This window comes from Sodiomyces alcalophilus (assembly GCF_042370955.1).
Source record: "Sodiomyces alcalophilus JCM 7366 unplaced genomic scaffold ACRALscaffold_4, whole genome shotgun sequence".
Lineage (NCBI taxonomy): Eukaryota > Fungi > Ascomycota > Sordariomycetes > Glomerellales > Plectosphaerellaceae > Sodiomyces > Sodiomyces alcalophilus.
Window position 1 is genome coordinate 5,004,096 of NW_027263535.1, and position 18,217 is coordinate 5,022,312.

General features: G+C 56.5%; 5 protein-coding genes and 1 non-coding gene across 6 annotated transcripts; 3 read left to right on the forward strand and 3 right to left on the reverse strand.

The window, feature by feature from the left end:
• Nucleotides 1–271: 271 nt before the first annotated feature.
• Nucleotides 272–3,191, reverse strand: ACRALDRAFT_2059497 (uncharacterized protein; the record flags this gene model as incomplete). Its single annotated transcript, XM_071021886.1, has 4 exons — nucleotides 3,045–3,191; nucleotides 2,355–2,964; nucleotides 609–2,244; nucleotides 272–516 (listed from the first exon to the last, which is right to left on the reverse strand). The coding sequence occupies exons 1-4, from the start codon at nucleotides 3,128–3,130 to the stop codon at nucleotides 272–274; spliced, it is 2,577 nt and encodes an 858-aa protein (XP_070875381.1). The 5' UTR covers nucleotides 3,131–3,191.
• Nucleotides 3,192–3,670: 479 nt separating this feature from the next.
• ACRALDRAFT_1081754 (uncharacterized protein) lies at nucleotides 3,671–7,441 on the forward strand. Its single transcript, XM_071019208.1, has 2 exons — nucleotides 3,671–6,702; nucleotides 6,778–7,441. The coding sequence occupies exons 1-2, from the start codon at nucleotides 3,923–3,925 to the stop codon at nucleotides 7,109–7,111; spliced, it is 3,114 nt and encodes a 1,037-aa protein (XP_070875382.1). The 5' UTR covers nucleotides 3,671–3,922; the 3' UTR covers nucleotides 7,112–7,441.
• A 1,005-nt stretch (nucleotides 7,442–8,446) lies between these two features.
• On the forward strand, nucleotides 8,447–9,712 carry ACRALDRAFT_1050342 (uncharacterized protein). Its single transcript, XM_071015634.1, has 2 exons — nucleotides 8,447–8,722; nucleotides 8,797–9,712. Exons 1-2 carry the CDS (start codon nucleotides 8,615–8,617, stop codon nucleotides 9,505–9,507), a joined length of 819 nt encoding a protein of 272 aa, XP_070875383.1. The 5' UTR covers nucleotides 8,447–8,614; the 3' UTR covers nucleotides 9,508–9,712.
• Nucleotides 9,713–10,070: 358 nt separating this feature from the next.
• Nucleotides 10,071–10,894, forward strand: ACRALDRAFT_1070578 (uncharacterized protein; the record flags this gene model as incomplete). Its single annotated transcript, XM_071017784.1, has 3 exons — nucleotides 10,071–10,195; nucleotides 10,283–10,463; nucleotides 10,535–10,894. 3 exons carry the CDS (start codon nucleotides 10,071–10,073, stop codon nucleotides 10,892–10,894), a joined length of 666 nt encoding a protein of 221 aa, XP_070875384.1.
• Nucleotides 10,895–11,548: 654 nt separating this feature from the next.
• On the reverse strand, nucleotides 11,549–18,137 carry ACRALDRAFT_2020042 (uncharacterized protein; the record flags this gene model as incomplete). The annotated part of the gene is made up of 17 exons (XM_071019999.1): nucleotides 11,549–11,579; nucleotides 11,613–11,652; nucleotides 11,718–11,789; nucleotides 11,813–11,834; nucleotides 11,877–11,946; nucleotides 12,030–16,095; nucleotides 16,172–16,568; nucleotides 16,658–16,792; nucleotides 16,845–17,058; nucleotides 17,096–17,408; nucleotides 17,447–17,577; nucleotides 17,613–17,684; nucleotides 17,724–17,781; nucleotides 17,809–17,826; nucleotides 17,890–17,924; nucleotides 18,023–18,084; nucleotides 18,114–18,137. 17 exons carry the CDS (start codon nucleotides 18,135–18,137, stop codon nucleotides 11,549–11,551), a joined length of 5,760 nt encoding a protein of 1,919 aa, XP_070875385.1.
• Nucleotides 17,592–17,674, reverse strand: ACRALDRAFT_t163. The gene has a single exon. It is a non-coding gene; the product is annotated as a tRNA-Trp (tRNA).
• Nucleotides 18,138–18,217: the final 80 nt, after the last annotated feature.

Consider the following 18,217-nt stretch of genomic DNA (forward strand, 5'->3'; position numbering starts at 1 on the left):
TCTTATGTTCCCTCGTATGAAGAACCGCAAGGAATGCGCGAATGATCAACACGGTTCATCTTCCCATGCAACAGTAGACAGATTCATAGCAATCGGGTATGGGACATTTCGAGTAATCCACCCAGCTCCTGAGCATTCCGAGACATAAGGAACGAGGATAAAAAAGCAAAAAAGAAAACCACCCACTGCATCCCATCATACCATCTTGATCATCGCAATCATCCCAGCGTGTGCCTCTAACCCTTGATGACCAAAACCCTGGCCCAACATCTCATTCACCGCCGGCCGTAATCTCCGCGGTCCAATCCTTGCGGATCTCGAGCTCCGTGAGCTCCGGCGTCTTTTCAATCACGAGCCCCTTCTCGTTGGCCAGGTGCAGCAGGCAGATGAAGCAGTAGCTCGTCGAAATGTCCTCCATCATGGGCTTCGGATACACCGACTGGAGGTTATTCATCACGCTGGTGAACTTGAGCGTCTTGTCCTTGTCCACCATTGTCTCGGTATCCGGCTGGGCCTCTGTTAGAATCCGGGATGAATTTGGATTCTGTCGTGTCAAGTTAGCACAGAATCAAAAAAAAAAAAAAAAAAAAAAAAAAAAAAAAACGCACCGTATCTGATGGCTCCAAACCCATGCCCTTTCCAAATCTCCTCCTTGAGCCGCCGCACGTCCACCTTCTTCGCCGTCCGCGCGTACTGGACATAATCGGGCCGCACCCGCCGTGTCGACGTTACCAGCGTAGTCCCAAACGCACCCATGGTATGATTCGACATGGTCTCCCCGCTGAGCATGGCCGTCATACCCATCGCCCCTCCCGTCGTCAAGCCGGCGTCGCCCTCGCCGACGGGCGAGAACTGCTCGCGGGCGTCAGCAAACTCGAGATGGTCGTCGTCGTCATCGTCGTCACCCACCCCTCCGGCAAAGGGAAGCGCGTCGTCTTGGAAAAAGTTGGCGTCGTAGTCCCCTCCTCCTCCCCCTTCTCCCGTATCCCCTCCGATGCCGTGGGCCGGGTCCTTCTGGCTCGCCCAAAAGGCCTCGTCCATCTCGGCGCCCGGCGGGGGACCATCCCTGTCCGCCTGCCGGCCGTAGCCGAGTCCGGCCCGGATGCGCCGGCTGCTGAGGCGCGCCTTGGGCTTGAGGAAGAGGTTGAGCAGCGACCTCGAGTTGAAGTGCTTGTCGTCCGGGAGCAGGTTGCGCGACTTGGATGTCCGATCCTTCCTCGGGAGAGATATGACCGAACTGCTCGACGCCTGGGTGTACAGGGCGTCCGCGAGGGTCTGGTCCATGGGTGCGGCAAAGTCAATCTCGAAGGGGGCCTTTTCCTTGCGCGTCCTGGTGGGTCCCGCGGGTTTGTCGGCGTCCTTGATCTTGCGTATCCTCCAGTGCTCGGCGCTGGTCCAGTTCTTCTGCAGGGCTTGGTCAAAGTACCCCAAGATGTCCTCGTGGAGTTGGTCGGCATTCTTCCCGTGGGCCATGGACACCATGTAGTCGCCGGCGTCCTGCTCGAGCGAAGCAGCATCCCCCTCCTCGCCGTCGACGACGTTGTACACCCGCATTTGCGGTTCCAGGGCCGCCTCCCTGGCCCAAGCCTCTCCGCCTTCGCCGAAAGCGACGTCCGCTCCCATGTCGAAAGCGCCCAGGCCCATGTCGTCGTCGTCGTCAAAGCCAGCAGCATTATCGCCGTCGATGAACATGCCCGACTTGTCGCCGAGGTTCAGACCCGATGTGGTGTCCAGGTCTTGGTCGCGCCAGTCCTCGGGGGCCTTTAGGAAGGGGATGTCCAGAGAGCCGGAGGGGTTTCCGAGCTCAAATGTCTTGAGCGATGGGCAAACGTCCAGCTCGTCGAGGCGGCTCAGGTGGGGGAAGAACCGGGCGCCGAGAGCACCCAGGTCGATTTCGACGTCTGCGGCAGCCTCTTCCTCGGCAAGCAGCTGGTCGTGAACGGCCGAGGCGTCTGGCGTCATGTCGTCACCATCTTCATCTTCGTCGTCGTGGTCGTCGGCATGGTTTCCCTGGTTCCGCGTCTTGGAGGTTTGCGCATCTTCCACGTCGTCGCTGCTGTCAAAGACGATTCGGCCCTGCGAGTCGATCATTAGGTGGTTGAGAAGCAGACCCTTTGCGCCTCCTTCGTCAAAGTCGGCCGATGCCTTCTTGAACAGGGGGTCGACGGCGAATTCCAGCTCGAATTTCTTCAGCTGTAATGAGGCGAAGGAGGGAGCCAGTGTCGCCTCTGAAGACCGTTGCGCCTAGAATGTTGTCAATCATCTGGCTCGTGCGTTCGCAAATACTACAGACAGGCCTCTTAATGGGCCGACAAAAGACGGTAAGACGGCAAGACGGCAAGGCAAGACGGTACCTTTCTTTTGGGCTTCTTCCTGACATTGCCATCTTCGTCGACCTCCTCCTCGCTCTCCTCGCCTTCCCCCTCGGCGTCATCCCTGTCCTTTTTCCTGCTGTTGCTGTCGGCCAGACCACTGAGCAGCTTGCCCGTCTCGGTCGCAACGCTGTCGACTCGGCTGGTGTAAATCTTGACGCAGCCGTCCAGGGTGCAGCTGGCTTTTTGGAAGTTGACGCTGTCGCCCTCCTTGAGGAGGGACATGTCATGGAAGTAGTCGATGAGGGCAAAGTTCCACGAGTTGGTGGCGTTGATCTTGTTGTCCGTCGCCATCTTCATCCATTCCTCAAAGTTGGCCAGGATCGGCACCCGCTTCATGGGCGTGACGGCGGTGCCGCCGACGACAATGTCATCGTCGCCATCGTCCCGAAACCGCGACATGCGGCGGCGGGGCGTCCGAGGGCCCGAAGCCGGGGAAGCGTTCTCCATGTCGTCCAGGTTGGCAATGCTTATCTTCCGTCCCGGTGTGCTTGATGCGGCGGCCTTGAGTTCGTTGAGCTGCCTTTCGTGGCGCGCTTGCCTCGAGTGCATGCGCTTGGCTTTTTCCGAGACGTCATCGTTTAATGGTATTCTACAGAGGAGTGGGTTTGTTTAGTTTTTTGTTGTTGTCGCCTTTTGTTATTGTTTCTTTGGTGGGGCTACTCAACTCACTTGATAGGGGTATTCTTAAAGGGTGAAGCCGTAGTGGATGCAGCCCGGGTGGTCCCTGAGCGCGGTCCTTGGGCGACTCTAGGCATCTTTTCTGGAGTTCTGTCGATATCTATGTCGATGGTCGGTCGTCGTCGTTGTCGGCCGGCCGTGATGTTAAAGGAGAATGCTGCTGTCTCACGAGTGGTTGCAGTCCGCGTCGCCTAGGCGTCTGTTGTGGAGAAAGTAAACAAATCCCCAAACCCCTGTTGTGGCCTAATAAATTAGGCGTTGGCCTTACTCAGCTTACAAGTACGGTACTCCAATCGCTTTCCATGGCCTTGGAGGAGGTACCTAGTATTACCTATGTACTTTGTACTTCCCCGCCATCTACATACAACGTAATTACCGTCCAGCCACACGCAACGGCGGGGTACCCGTAGGCAAAGTCTGATAGGTAAGTGCACCCGAGTCCACGTTGGATAGAATTACAACGTACCGGCAACTGCCTTCTCCGTAAACAGTGTTACGTACCTACATTGTATACTTCGTACAGCCGCTCTCAACCTTTTAGTATCGTCGCAGTTAAAACCGGCGGCGAACTACCCATCACCTGGAAAACAGACTTGGGTGTAAAGTCCCTTATCTTACAGCCTATTCCGTCTTTACCTTTAGCTCGAAAAGATACAGTACCCCATCAAACCCGTTCTCTTTCTTTCTCTTCAACAACCTCGTCAACACACTCCCACGAAGCCTTTAACCTCTACACCTCACTTCGCTTCTAACGTTACCTAGGTATATAGTTTTACACAGTATTTCTACACACCAGGATTCAATTCGAGAACGATATACGAGACAAACATCATGCGAGCGGCCGCGACCGACCATTTTGACGTCAGAGAATGACCGCCTCCAAACTTCGAGGCGCCAGCCCGAGGCTGCGGCCGTTCTACGCCACCGTCTTGATCATCAGTTCTCTTGCGGCCTACTCGTTCGTCGCGCCGCTCTTCTCGCAAGCGCGACTAGACTTGGACTCGACCTCGACCTCGACCTCGATCTCGACCTCGCTACTCGTCCCTCGGAGCACAGCGTCAAAGGAATGCCACCATGTCCGCGACGCCGTGGATCAGTGCGCTTTCGTCAAGACGTACTGTGGCGATGACGAGGCCGGTCTCCTTTCGTATCTTACCTTTTACTATTGCAGCTTTGAGCATGTGCGGGGCATCGCCTTCATCCTGCTCGTCGGCTGGCTGGGCCTGCTCTTCACCACCATCGGCATCGCTGCGAGCGACTTCTTCTGCGTCAATCTGAGCACCATTGCCAGCATCCTCGGCCTGAGCGAGAGCTTGGCCGGCGTCACTTTCCTGGCTTTCGGCAACGGTTCCCCGGACGTCTTCAGCACCTTTGCGGCCATGGGTTCCAACAGCGCCAGCATGGCGGTCGGGGAGCTCATAGGAGCCGCTAGCTTCATCACCGCCGTCGTGGCTGGCTCAATGGCCCTGGTCCGCGAGTTCAAGGTCGGCAGGAGGACCTACATTCGGGACCTATGCTTCTTCATCGTCGCCGTGGTCTTCACCATGGCCTTCTTGGCAGACGGGCACCTGCATCTGTGGGAGTGCATCGCCATGATTGGATACTACGTCTTTTACGTCGTCTCCGTCGTGGGATGGCACTGGTTCACCACGCGTCGGAGGCGGAGACGCGTCCGCGACGCTGCCGCCAGGAGCCATGTCTACGGCTCGGTCGGCCATCCCAGCGACGAGCTGGCTCCCGTGCCCTATCGAGATGAGCCGGACGACGATGAAGCCGGTCCAGTCGGGCGGCGGCGGACGAATAATGCCGACGAGCCGGACATTACCGCGTTGGAAGCCGGCCCACGTATCGAGATTGACGGCCATGCGATCAGCGCCGCTGATGGATCCACGGAAGAAGAAGACGAGGATCACGGGACAAAAGTGGCCGCCGAAATGACCAGCAGCATGCGCGTTCTCCGTCCACGAGGGAGACGAAGCGCCACCATCACACCCATCCGGCCCAGTCTCGTCGGCGCTTTGGAATTCCGCTCGGCCTTGGCACAGTTGCAAAAGGAAAGCAACTTGAGGCTGAGGCCCATGTACGGTCAGAGGCATGACCGGGCCTACTCGGATTATCACGTTCCAACCACCCGCAGCAACCACACCGCAGGCGAGGACGGGTCGTCGGTGAGGCGCGGCCGTCGCGCCGCACACCCCGGGCATGGCGAGGCGGCCGCAGGAAGGAACCGTGCGCTGTCGGCAAACGACGTTCCTCCTTCCTTCAACTTCCTGCCGTTGCCTGCCATCGGGAGCGACGACGCGCTCAGCGGGACATCTGCGTCCGCTTCGCCGCAGGGACCCAGCCCCGGCAGGACACGCAGTCCGTCCCCCAGTTATCAGATAGGCGGGAACCTAGCGCCGCCCCCTGTCACGTCGAATGTCCCACGGGTAGATGCACCTGTTTCACAGAAGCATCATACCCCACGCCTCGTGATACCCGAGTCAAGCCGCGGTGGTGCTGCTGCCTCGGACAGCGGTCGTTCTTCGCCCGTATCCCCTTTCCCGGCGTTCGACCAGTACACCGACTCCCCCTTGCTACTCACTCCGCTACCGCAATCCGACCAGCAGCAGCAGGTCGACTTTTTCCCGCAACCGACGGCTTCCAGATTTGACGCTTCGCTACCGCCGCTTCTGTCCGTGTCCGAACCTAGGCCGGTGAAGTGGTGGCCACACTCTGTCCTCCCCCCGCCGCATGTCCTACAGACCACCCTGTTCCCGACGCTCCAGGGGTGGGAGAAGAAGACGGTTTGGGACAAGCTGGTGAGTGCCATATCGGTTCCGAGCATTCTGCTCCTCGTCATCACCCTCCCGGTGGTCGAAACGGAATCCGACGATTCGTTGGACGGAGACTCGCCACTTCCGTCTCCGCTTATCTCCGATATCCGGCCCGAGCCGGTCTCCGTGGAATCAGACGCCGCCATCGAACCGGAGACGGAATGGCAACGGTACAGACGACACAGCACACGGGAGCGATCACCATCGCACACCAGTGGCGGCTCGTTTGGGCGCTCATCGCCAGTGCTGATTGCCCTGGACCCGCCAGGCGACGCCGATGGCGCCAACCAAGACGTCGTCGGGGCGACCACCGCGCAAGGGACCCCGGCTGCTGCCAAGGCCAGCAGCATCCCCGTCCTGTCGGCCGCGTCAGAGAGCGACGCCTTCAGGACCGAGGATGAGGAAGGGGGGGAGTGTTCCGGGTGGAACCGGTGGCTGGTGGCTCTCCAGCTCTTCACGGGGCCCCAATTCGCCATGCTGATCCTCTGGGCGAACATGCGGGACGATCTGGAGGAGCCTGGCAAGGTGCTGTTACGGATGGTTCTTTACACGCTGTTGGTTTCGCTCGTCCTCCTGGGCGTCCTTCTCCTCACGACCAGTGCCGACCGGCGGCCCAAGTACCACTTCGTCCTCTGCTTCCTGGGGTTCATCATCAGCATTGCGTGGATCTCGACCATCGCCGGCGAGGTCGTCGGGGTGCTCAAGACGTTTGGCGTCGTCCTGAGCATTTCGGAGGCGCTGCTCGGGCTCACCATCTTTGCGGCGGGCAACAGTGTGGGCGACTTGGTTGCCGACATAACCGTTGCCCGCCTCGGGTACCCAGTCATGGCACTGTACGTTCTCGTCCTCCCCCCTCTTTTCTTTTCTTTTTTTTTCCGCCACTTTGATGTACGCTGACCACTCTCCAGTTCGGCATGTTTTGGTGGACCGATGCTCAACATTCTGCTCGGCATCGGCATTGGAGGCGTGTGGATGATGATGAAGGCGGCCGATCACTGGAAGAAGAAGCACCCGGACAGGCCGGTCAAGTACAAGCCGTACGAGATCCGCATCGACGGCGCCCTCCTCATCTCGGCGGTCACCCTCCTCATCACCCTCCTCGTTCTTCTCGTGGTGGTGCCGATGAACAAGTGGATGCTCTCGCGCAAGATTGGCTACACCCTGATTGCGATTTGGGCCGTGGGCACTCTGGTCAATATCGTCGTCGAGGTGACGGGGGTGTGGACGGATGTGACGGCCTGATTGGCTTTTTCTTGGAGTGTCATGATACCCGGGTTCAACTTGAAATACTGTGTGCGTATGTATGTATAGTAGGCTCCTACACGGTTGGTCGCGGATAGCGTTGCATAGCGTGCATTGAGAACTGTTGCTTTTCCCTGTCGTGGCGGAACGCCTGCGATGGACGTGAAAGGATATACGAACATTCGAATAAGCCACCGCTACATTGTCACACGTTAAAAACCTCGTGCTTGTGAAGTTAAGGCTTATAGTATAGAGGCGCGTTATTCCGACTATAGTTCCAATCAGGACGAAGACGAAGACGACGACGACGAAGAAGAAAGGAGTTACTGCTACTGCTACTGCTACTATTAACTTCGCTCGAATAAACGAGCTATCCGTTAATTAAGTCTAAGCGATCGAATTAATCCAACTCAATACAAAGACGTTAGAGTGGCTTACGACCGTAGTTCCGAAGGGTCTATGTTGTTATATGTCTGAACTATAGTCGGAATAACGGGCCTTATTAAAAAGCAATAGAGTATTATAAACGGGCAAGGGCGTCACTGTGTAGACGTACTTCGTAGACGGTTGGGTTGATAAAATTAAAATAGGGACTCTCTAGGGAGACCTCATATTTCCATAGAGAGACCTTACACGTGACATTTTTATGGGGCCATAACAAAGCCGCCGAGCTGCTTAAGTACTATGCTTATTTTAATGTACACGCTTGACTATTCGTTGTACTGGTATTGCACCACTACTCGATTTCCCTGAAGTCGGTGACAGTTTAAGGCAAAAGCCGCCTAAAAGGGGCCCTTAAGACATCTAGTACAGGGAAGGAAGGGGGCACAGGAATAACGGTACTACCTAGATACAAGTCGTAACTATGTGTATTGCCCCTCTGGCCTACGGGCGGGTATACGAAGTAGCGGGAATAACAGTAAGTCGACACAAATATCGAGTAAATATACCTCGCTACGCCTGCCTATTAGCGTGGAGTTATAAGTATATTTGCTTAACAGTTTTATCTCGTCACTGGACCTAAAAGATATTAATGTTAGGTACAGGTATCTACTCAAGCTATATATATAAATTATATGTATACCTTAGGGAGCTTAGCGGCTTTGTCATTGCTCCACAAAAAGTCACGTGTGAGGTCTCTCTATAGAAATGTGAGGTCTCCCTAGAGAGTCCCTTAAAATATTCAGGCTACAAAAACGTATTCGTATTCGTACGAAGTACATGTATTGTCTGCTGCTCCTCTCTTCCGTCCGGCAGATTATTGTTCCGCCCGGAGCCCCGCGACGGTGGACACCTACCAAGTCCGGCCCCGCTGCGACACACGTATCTCACCCTGGAATGCTCTGGTCTCAGGGCCTCTGTTTTGTTGACAGCCTTCATTCGCTTCCCCTCGAACATTAAAATCCCCGAGCTCGACCGCAAGAGACTCGTCCATTCTCTCTTCTTTTCCTCTGCTTCGTGTCCCAAGAAACACAGTCTCCTTCCATCGATCCACCGTCCACCATGCCTGCCACCACGCACACCCCGGACTACCCTCCCCTGGAGGACCGGCCGATCAAGAACACCATCTGCCTCTTTGACGTCGACGGCACCCTCACAGGAGCTTGCCAGGTAGGCCAAACAACCCTCCCGTTTTCACTGTTCGTCTCTTCTTGTTCTCCTGGCTAAGGTGCTTCTCCCCCCAGGATGTCAAACCCGAGATGACAAAGCTCCTCGCCGACCTCCGCCGCAAGGTGGCCATCGCCACCGTAGGCGGCTCCAACTTTGCCAAGCAGCAGAGCCAGCTGGGGTCGCCGTCCAACACGCCGGTGACGACCATGTTCGACTTCAACTTTGCCGAGAACGGGCTGGTGGGGTACAAGATGGGGGCGGCGCTGCCGTCCAACAGCTTCATCAAGTGGATCGGCGAGGAGCAGTACCGCGAGCTGGTCAACTTTATGCTCCACTACATCGCCGACCTGGACATCCCCGTCAAGCGCGGCACGTTTGTCGAGTTCCGCAACGGCATGATCAACGTGTCGCCGCTCGGCCGCAACGCGTCGCACGAGGAGCGCAACGAGTTTGAGCGCTACGACAAGGAGCACAAGATCCGCGACGCCTTTGTCGCCAAGCTGCGCGAGCGCTTCCCCCACCTCGGCCTCACCTACTCCATCGGCGGCCAAATCTCCTTCGACGTCTTCCCCAACGGCTGGGACAAGACGTACTGCCTGCGCCACCTCGAGGAGGAGGCCCAGAAGCCCGGCGGCGTCAAGTTTACCACCATCCACTTCTTCGGCGACAAGACCTACCAGGGCGGCAACGACTACGAGATTTACACCGACCCGCGCGTCACCGGCCATAGTGTCACGAGCCCCGAAGACACCATGCGCATTATCAAGGAGCTCTTTGACTTGTAGCCTCGAGACGTGTTTTGGGAGGGGAAAATGGATTACAAAGGGACCGGGGAGCGGGCGCAATGAACCACCAATGACCACCAATGAACCACATAGACTCTTGACGTCGAACGGGGCAGGCATGCGGATAATAAACTGGGCGCGCACATTTCTTAGCCAAAACTACAGACAGACCAGCCATGAATTATGAGATGATGTTCCAATTGCATGCTAATGTCCAAGGTATATATACTTCGTAGATGGTTCTCTTGACCATGATTGTCCCAGGTACCAAGCTATACGATGTAACGACGGAAACAAAAAGGTACATACGTTGTAATGGACCAGCCTTATACGGACCCTTGACCCCTCCACAGAACCCCACTATCTACCTAGGTACCTCGTACTGTGATTTCAAGGTACAACACCAAAAACATCCATTGCCAACACTCTCGCCAGTTGCACCTCAAGCACATACATCCATGCCGTGTTGGGTTTCGTCCTTTTCTGCGTTTTCTTTCGGGCGCATAATGATTTGACACGATAATTCGTCTCCTTCTTTCCTACCCTTTCTTTTCCCCTTCCTAATGGACATTGACGACATCCTCCGCGAGGTCGACCCGGTCTCCTACTCAATCCCCTCCGAGACTCGCGACTTGCAGGCCTTGACGCGGGCGTGGGTAGCAGAGAGGTCGGCCCCCGAGTTGCTAGAGTGTGTGCCTCTTTCTGTCCTTGTTCCACCGCTCTTCATTCCAGGAGTACATCTTTCGCTCACTTATACTGACAATCCTGCTCCTAGATGGCCGCCCGACGGCATATTCGAGCGCGTCAATGAACGCATCAAGAAGCAGATTGAGAAGATTGAAGATATGACGGGTGACATGGATCCCAAGACCAACTTTGCCCTCATCGTCATCCAAACCGAGCTGGAGCGCTTCAAGTTTCTCGTGCGGAGTTACCTGCGCGCCCGTATTGCCAAGGTAGGCCGACATGCCATGCCGTACACACCTCCCCCAGCCATTGGCCGATACTCACCCGCAAAGGGCAACAGATAGACAAACACACCCTCCACTACCTCTCCAACCCGACCCTCCGCGAGCGCCTGTCCCCGACCGAGCTGGCCTACGCCACGCGCCACCAGGCCCTGCTGCACAACCACTACCTCTCGTCCTTCCTCTCGTCCTTCCCGCCGCAGCTGCAGAACCTCAACGACACGGTGGGTAATATCAGCATGATCGACTCGCCCGACCTGGACACCGCCGTCTTCATCCGCCTGCTCCGCGACGCCGTCGTCGAGGGCCGCGGCACCGACTCGGACGGCGCCATCGATGGGAAGGCCGGCGACATTCTCATCCTTCGCTGGTCGAGCGCCATGCCCCTCGTCGAGGAGGGTGGTGCCGAGCTTGCCTGAGGGGAGGAAGGACTTTGAGTGGTCATTCGTGCCGGCATTTGGACGTGACTGGGGCCACTGTGTCCTTGGCCTTGCCACCACAGACATATACATCTATACATTTACGCATACCAAGGTTGGCTCATCGAAGGCTACATGTCGTTCGACGCGCTATACGTTGGCCGACTGAACGAGGGCTACGTTGGAACTCGGACAGACGGGCGATCTCTTACGACAAAACCAAGGAGCCGACCAGGTTAGGCGTCTGTTGATCGCCGTTCGGAACCCCATACCCCTAAATGGGAGAAAGGAGCATGTTGTCGCCCAAATGGAGCGCATTGAACCGCAGCGATAGAATCCGCGTCCGCCAAATTCCGAAGTGCCGGGGCGCCCAGCCGTTCACCCGTCACACTTCTACCGAAAGACTGCTCTCAAAACCAGATGCCCTGAGCTTCCGCACCTAAACGACCATCACTATATTTTTTCGTCAGGCGTAAGGTGACCACGGCAGGTGGTCTAATAGACCACCACGTGAGTTGAGACCGGCCCACTGATTAAGGTATTGACGTGAGCATCATGGTCTTTACATATGCGGTGGAATTCCTTGCAGGCACCTCAGACCCCAATAGAGGCCTGGCTATAGCTTTATAGACAAATATTATGGATCATTGTTGGTCATGGGCAGTTGTATCTGTATTTCGTATTTCTATATGCTTGTTGGCATGCACATGGCGGCCACAAAAGCAACGCCATGTTCATAATCTGCATCTCTGCTGTCTCTTGCCTTCAGTGATGGGTTATAGACGCGTAGTCACCTGGCAGTGTATACTATCCCTATCCACACCCAGTCTCTTACTCCCTCCCCTGCCTCCATCAGGCTCAATGTCGCCAGTCTTGAGTCTCGAGGCCTCGCAACCTCAGCGACCAAAACTCCCCAACCATCTCTTTGTGCCCAATCTATCTATAACATATTGTTTCCCATCGAAACCGAAATATGCCAAACTTGATATGCAGCCCCTTGCTCCAGCTTTTTGAAACCACCATACCCAGGGCTGAAACTATTGGTGAAGTTCCTTCAAGAGAGTGAAAAAAAAAAAAAAAAGATATAAAAAAGAATGACGGCGTGATGGGGACAATACATCTCGCTTAGGTCGACCAGATGGCAGCCCCCAGCATACTTCCCGATCGAGATCTGACCCCGCTCCCACTCCCGCTCCGAGCCCTCCGTCTCGCGTCCGCGACGATGCCCTCCGCCGACATGACCCTCGGACGCGACGGCCGCACCACGTCGGGCGACGAACGCACGCCCATCTTCTCCGGCCCGTATCCCAGAAGCAACCTGGCCGGACCAGTTTCGTTCCGCCTCCTTTCCCCTTCCGAGCTCGCCTCGCCCGCACCGCCATCTACATCGGCCTGCAACGACGTCTGTCTCTGGTGCCGGAGGTGGTCCCATTGCCTGTAGGCGCAGTAGCTCTGCAGGCGCAGGGGCGAGTCGGGGTGTTGTAGGAGGCCGACGAAGCCCGCCGTCGGGACCGAGAATTGGCGTTTGTGGTGAATATGGGGCTCGCGGGGACGGTCACGACGACTTCGGATGGGTAATGGGAGTTCCAGGGAAGCGTGCGAAGGGGCTGGGAGGTATGTCGGTATCGAGAGGGTAAACGGGTTCGCGTGCGAGTTGACCCGTTTGCGACCGGGTTTTGATGGCGTTTCGTCGAGGTACGTGTCAAAGTCGCCGTCCCCCGATATGAATGGCGACCACGACTGAGACCGCAACGTCAAGGACGCGGCAGAAAGAGTGCCGACAATCCTGGTTGGCAGCTGGGACCCCGGTTGGACGGGAGTAAGGGACTGCGACGGCGATGTCTCGCTACTCTCCGAGCCAATGGTCATGGCTGGCGTGTTGGGCTCGGGCGTTTCGTCGGCAGGAGGATCATCAAATGGAGCCATGGCCCTCCAGCTCTGGAGCGCCCCGTCCGTTTCAACAAAGTCGATACGCTCCGGCAGTTTTTCGTCTGGCTCGGTCTCCTCGGATTCGACGGGGTGTGGTTCGATCGTCTCGAGTTTGGTGTCTGGCTCCACCTTCTCAACTTCAGCCGTCTCTACTCCGGCCTCTAGCTCGAGGTTTCCTGGCTCGACGGTTTCTGTGACGGCGTTTTCTGTTTCTGCCTTTGCCGGGTTGGCAGTCTCTTCCTCGGCAGTCGCTGGTTCGTGTCTCTCTGGCTCAGAAGCCTCCGGCAGGGCAGTCTCTTCCTCGGCAGTCGCTGGTTCGTGTCTCTCTGGCTCAGAAGCCTCCGGCAGGGCAGTCTCTTCCTCGGCAGTCGCTGGCTCAACAGCCTCGGCCTCAGCCTTTTCTGCCTCTACCTTTTCTGTCTCTACCTTCTCTGGCTCGACAGTCTCTGGCCAAACCTCCTCTACTTTGACAGTCTCTGGTAGGGCGCTCTCTTCCTCAATAGTCGCTGGCTCGTCTCTTTCTGGCCCAGCAGCCTCTAGCAAGACAGTCTCTTCCTTGACAGTTACTGGCTCAATAGTCGCCGGCTCGCCTCCCTCCGGCTCAGCAGCCTCTGCCTCGGCCCTTTCTGTCTCTACCTTCCCTGGCTCGACAGTTTCTGGCCAAGTCTCCTTCACTTTGATAGTCTCTTCCTTGACAATCTGTACCCCAATCTTCTCTAACTTAGCCTCGTTTGGTTCAAGCTGCGTTGGCTCGACCTCTTCCGGCTCAACCTGTTCCGACCGCTCTCGTGCTGGCTCGGTCGTCTCTGGCCTGACCTCCATATTGCCAGTCTCCGCCTCGACCGCTTCCGGTCCGACCGTCTCAAGCCCGACATTGCTGCCGTCATCGACAGTATCACAGCCGCCACGGCCACCCTTGACGGCCCCAACACAAGCGTCCATGCAGCCCGCCAATTCCAGAGCGGCCGCAGGTGCCGGTTCGTCCTCTACAACGACGCCAGAATCCCGCATGCCGGCGTTGCGAGATGCCAGGCCAGCGCTCGGAGGCTCTTCGCATTCGAGCGGCTCACAAACGAAATCCAGCCAGCCCTCCAGAGACCCGGCATCAGTAAGAGCCGTCTCCCCATGCCCCTGTCCGGCCGCGGGTTCAACAGCGGCATTCGCTTCAGGGAGGATGGCTATCGAGGCGGGCGTGCTGGGGCGAGAATCTCGGCTCAGTAAGCTAAACCTCCGAGGCTCCTTCATGGGCTTGACTGACGCCAAGGTTGGTATCGACTCGTCTCCGATAGACTCCGGCCTTGCGAAATGGTCGTCGACATCCTTCCGCATGGCGAAATGGTCGAGCATGCGATGAGGAGAAGGTGTGAGGATGAGGCTGTCCATGGGTGTTTCGAGTTCGTTGCCGCACAAGCTGGGGGTAGCGGGGCGGGTCGAAGGAGTTATGGACTCGCCGCCACCATTTGTCAGGGCAAACGAGGATGCCGCGTAGCTCAAGCGGCGTGGCGGCGTTGCTGGCAGGCCCTTGTGACGGTCGGCAAGTGTCATCAGATCGGGTCCCTCATGACGGCGTTCAGGTTCGGCCGCGTCCAGCTCCTCGACGGTTTGGGGTTCCGAGGGCCGGGGTGCGCTGAGTGGGTTTCCGTCAAGCTCGCTCACCCGTGTCGTCGTCGGTACGCCTTCCTCTTCATCTCGCGAGCCGGCAAGAGGAGCTGCGGCAAGCGGCTGTGGGAGGACCTCGGGCAAGACGGGTGAAGCTCGGTCGATGAGTCGTAGGTTGGGGGGCGGCGACTCCCCAACATCGGCAAGAGAGCCGGTGTCGCGGATGACCATGGCCACGTCCGATTGCATGCGATCTTTCAGCATGGACAAAAGGGTATCCTCTTCGCTCTGTGGGTCATCCATGGTCTGTCTCCGGAATGAGCGAGCCACCAGAGTTTTGTCCAGGACAATGTGACCACGCTTGACGGCCGTCAGGGTCATGGTGACATTTCTATTACGGAAAACGTCGCCGATTCCGGACTGTAGCCGATCGAGGACGGCTTGGATGGTCCGCCTGGGGTAGCAGATGGATGAGTCGACAGACAGAGAGAAAGGATCCTTGGTCTCCCAGCCGGTCCCGGACAGTTGGCGCACAGCGATCCGTAGATCGTCATAGCGACCAAGCGCGTCGTCGGCATGGTCTCTGAGATGCAGAATGCCTTTCTCGAGGTGGTCGGTGAATTGCTGACAGTCGAGGCCCTCTGGGTGGCGGAAGAGGGCTAGTTTGGTAGTGATGGAACGGTGCAGGTGAGAAATATCGACGCCGAGGTGGTTTTGTATCCGGAAGGCCACGTTCAGCGAGCGCTCGTCCAGATGGCCGCAGGCATCACCGTCCAGTGTGGGGTCGCAGGAGGAACGGTGGTCCTGATCCAGCGCCTGCTTTCGCCGGTCGAGGGCATCGTGGATGGCTTGCGACAGGTTCCAGGACAGTTCCTCGGCCAGGGCGAGTGTCAGCGGCGTGCCCTGACGACTCCTGGCGGCGATATGCCTCTCCCATAAAGGTTCGCCACGAGACTTGCATCGGCTGTTGAAGGTAAAAGTGATTTCGTATCCAGGAACGTGTTCGTAGTCCTGCTTAGAAACCAAGAAGCGGGCGAGGGGGATGGACAACATAGCCGGGTCAGGCTCGAACGAGACTGGTTCCAGGGCGTGCCATTTGAAGTTCTGGTCGTGGCGTTTGAGAAACGAACCGATGATGCGGTCGGTAGCTTCTGTAACGTCCGAGGCCGAGTGCCTGTCCAGGAAGAGCCTCTGATAGGAGCGGTACGAGCGGGTCGACCAAAGCTTACCAGCGTGACGAATGACAAAGGTCATCTCGAAACGAAGGGTCTTTTCGCCGGACCTGTTGTCGAGGGCAGTCGAATCTCTACGAGTGATGAGCTCGGTGCAGCCATGGTCAAGGCGGCGCAGCAGCGTCTGGCAGAAGTGGTCGGTGGGGTCGAAGAAGGGCGAGGTCTCGTAGGTGTTCTCGTAGACGTGGTCCAAGGGGGCCTTGAATTTGACAGTGGCGCGGATGGACAAGGGGCTTGGTCTCGGGGGTGGTCGTGACGGCGGGGAGCTATCTCTGGTGCGGGAAGAGAACGAGGAAGAAGAAGAAGACGGTCGTTTGTTGACCAAAAGGAATCTTCTCTGGGATTTCGGTCTCACTGGCGGCGGCGGCGCTGCGGCAGTAGAATCGTGAGACGACATGATGATGAGGTGTGCCGCCTTTATTTTTGACGGGTCCAAGACTCCTCAGGTCTCTGGTCTAAACGACCATGGGAGTGGGAGGAGGGAGGTTTCAGTCTTTGGGTAGATGGGTGACGTGACGGGAACTGACGGGGCTGACGGGCAGATTTAAGACGGCCCTTGCCCTGGGCAAAGAAAGGAGGTTGGTCAGAAAGAGGAGTGAGGAGCAAGTCATGCAGTTCCAAGGCGGGATGACAACAGGATCGGAGAGAAAGGCAGAGTCAAAGAGAGCAAGTGGTGGGCCTAGAGGAGGAGAAGCGTCGACTAATGCAGGTGCGGATCCCGCATCGACACCGCCTATGTCGCCGAGAAAGGCGTCCAAAAAAAAGGAAAATAAAATAAAATAAAAATATAAAGAGACGGGAACAAGAGATGGGAGAGGAGAAAGAAATAAGAAGATGGTCACAGAGAAGAATAGGATGGGAAATAGGGAAGAGGGCACGGGAGCTGGGGTGTCGGTGACATGTGGAAACGCGGTCTTGAATCCCCGTCGTGTGTCGTGTGTTCGCGTGTGGCAGGGTTCTTTTTTTTCTTACCTGTTTTTCTTTTTCTTTTTCTTTCCTTGACAAGGAAAATTGTTCGTCTTCCTTTGCTAGCAAGGGTTGGACAGAAGACAGGGATCAAATGGAAGGTATGACATGACGATGGGTTCAACAGGTGGCCCGACACCAGGCATTGCGAGCATTGTACGACTCTTTTGTGCTGTGATGTGGGAACATTTGTTGGGCGGTTCCATTTGTTCGGTTCAACCAACGGGATGCAAGGGTAAGCCCGGTGGCAGACCGATGCCGAACCCCCCACTCGAAGGGCCTCGGGGCATGCCGGATGATGAGGAGGCTGGGGATTGATTGTCCAGCTGTCTCGGGGTGCTACCCGATAAGGCCATGATGGCGAAGAGCCAGGCGGCTGGGCAACCGGGACGAGAAGATATCGACCCGATCGACCCGATGGGTTTGGCTGCATCGGCACTTTTTCTCATGCGTGTACAGAGTATTACACTAATACGTTCCGTCTCGACATTGGGCAGTGCTGTTCTGCGATCTGCAAGATGTAGGACAACTCAGTTGGCCGATGGGGCTGGACCGGACCAGGGAGGACAGCGCTTGCCAGGCGCCGAGTGGGTTTCGGGGCGGGTCGGTCATCAAGAGGGGTGCGGCTCGTACGTTGGATTCGTTGCCAGTGGTTGGATAGTCAGTCGACTGGGGAGAGGTGTAGTGAAGGCGGTTGTCATGATGACCAGAAATGTGATTCACGGCAAGATTCGTTGTGGTTTCGAATAGTTTCGAATGATGGATGATCCCATGACCTGAGACGAGCCCTACCACGTGATCGCTGTACGTACATCGTTGTATGTACTCAGTACTTCAGGCGTGGTGATGGGTTCTGTAGTGGTACTTGTTAGAGAGAGGTGCGAAACGGAAGTGAAAAATGAAAAATGAAAGACAAAAAAACAGGTGAAAGAGGAAAAAAAGACAAAAAAGAAAGGACTTCAATGGGAAATTGAACCCAACCCGATTTGAACGGATAACCTTCAGGAATCTCCAGATGCTGGAATCTGACGCGCTGCCGTTGCGCCATGGGTCCTTCTTGATTTCTGACTCCACAAGACAACTTATTAGGGATGTCAGGTGACTTGTGGGTATTCCGTATTGAGCATTTGCAGGCAGCCCCGCCCGACACCGACCCAATATCTTGTGACGATCAGCCACGATACGTACTTCGTAAGGCGTGGCTCACTCACCACAGCCACACACTCACCTCTCACCTCTCCCTATTATTCCACCTCTTTTGATTTACACCTTGTTGTTTACACCTTTTGCCTCTCCTTGACATTCTTGTATTGACAGCACATTCAAAAATAATGATTTCTCCGTCCAACGAACGACTTCTACTTCGTGTGCTATTCTCTACCCGGTTTCCTTTCGGACCTACAAGTACTCGATAGTACGGATAGCTTTCCGTCTCTGTTCATCGTTGACCTCCAGTTCATCCTGCTCCCAACCAGGCAAGCCATATCACGGACCCATGCATACCAATTATGATGCATTGAGAGGTTACCAGAGCCAATGCCCTTCAGAGAACGATGCAGATAACTATACTTCTCACCTGATACCCCCCCCCCCCCCA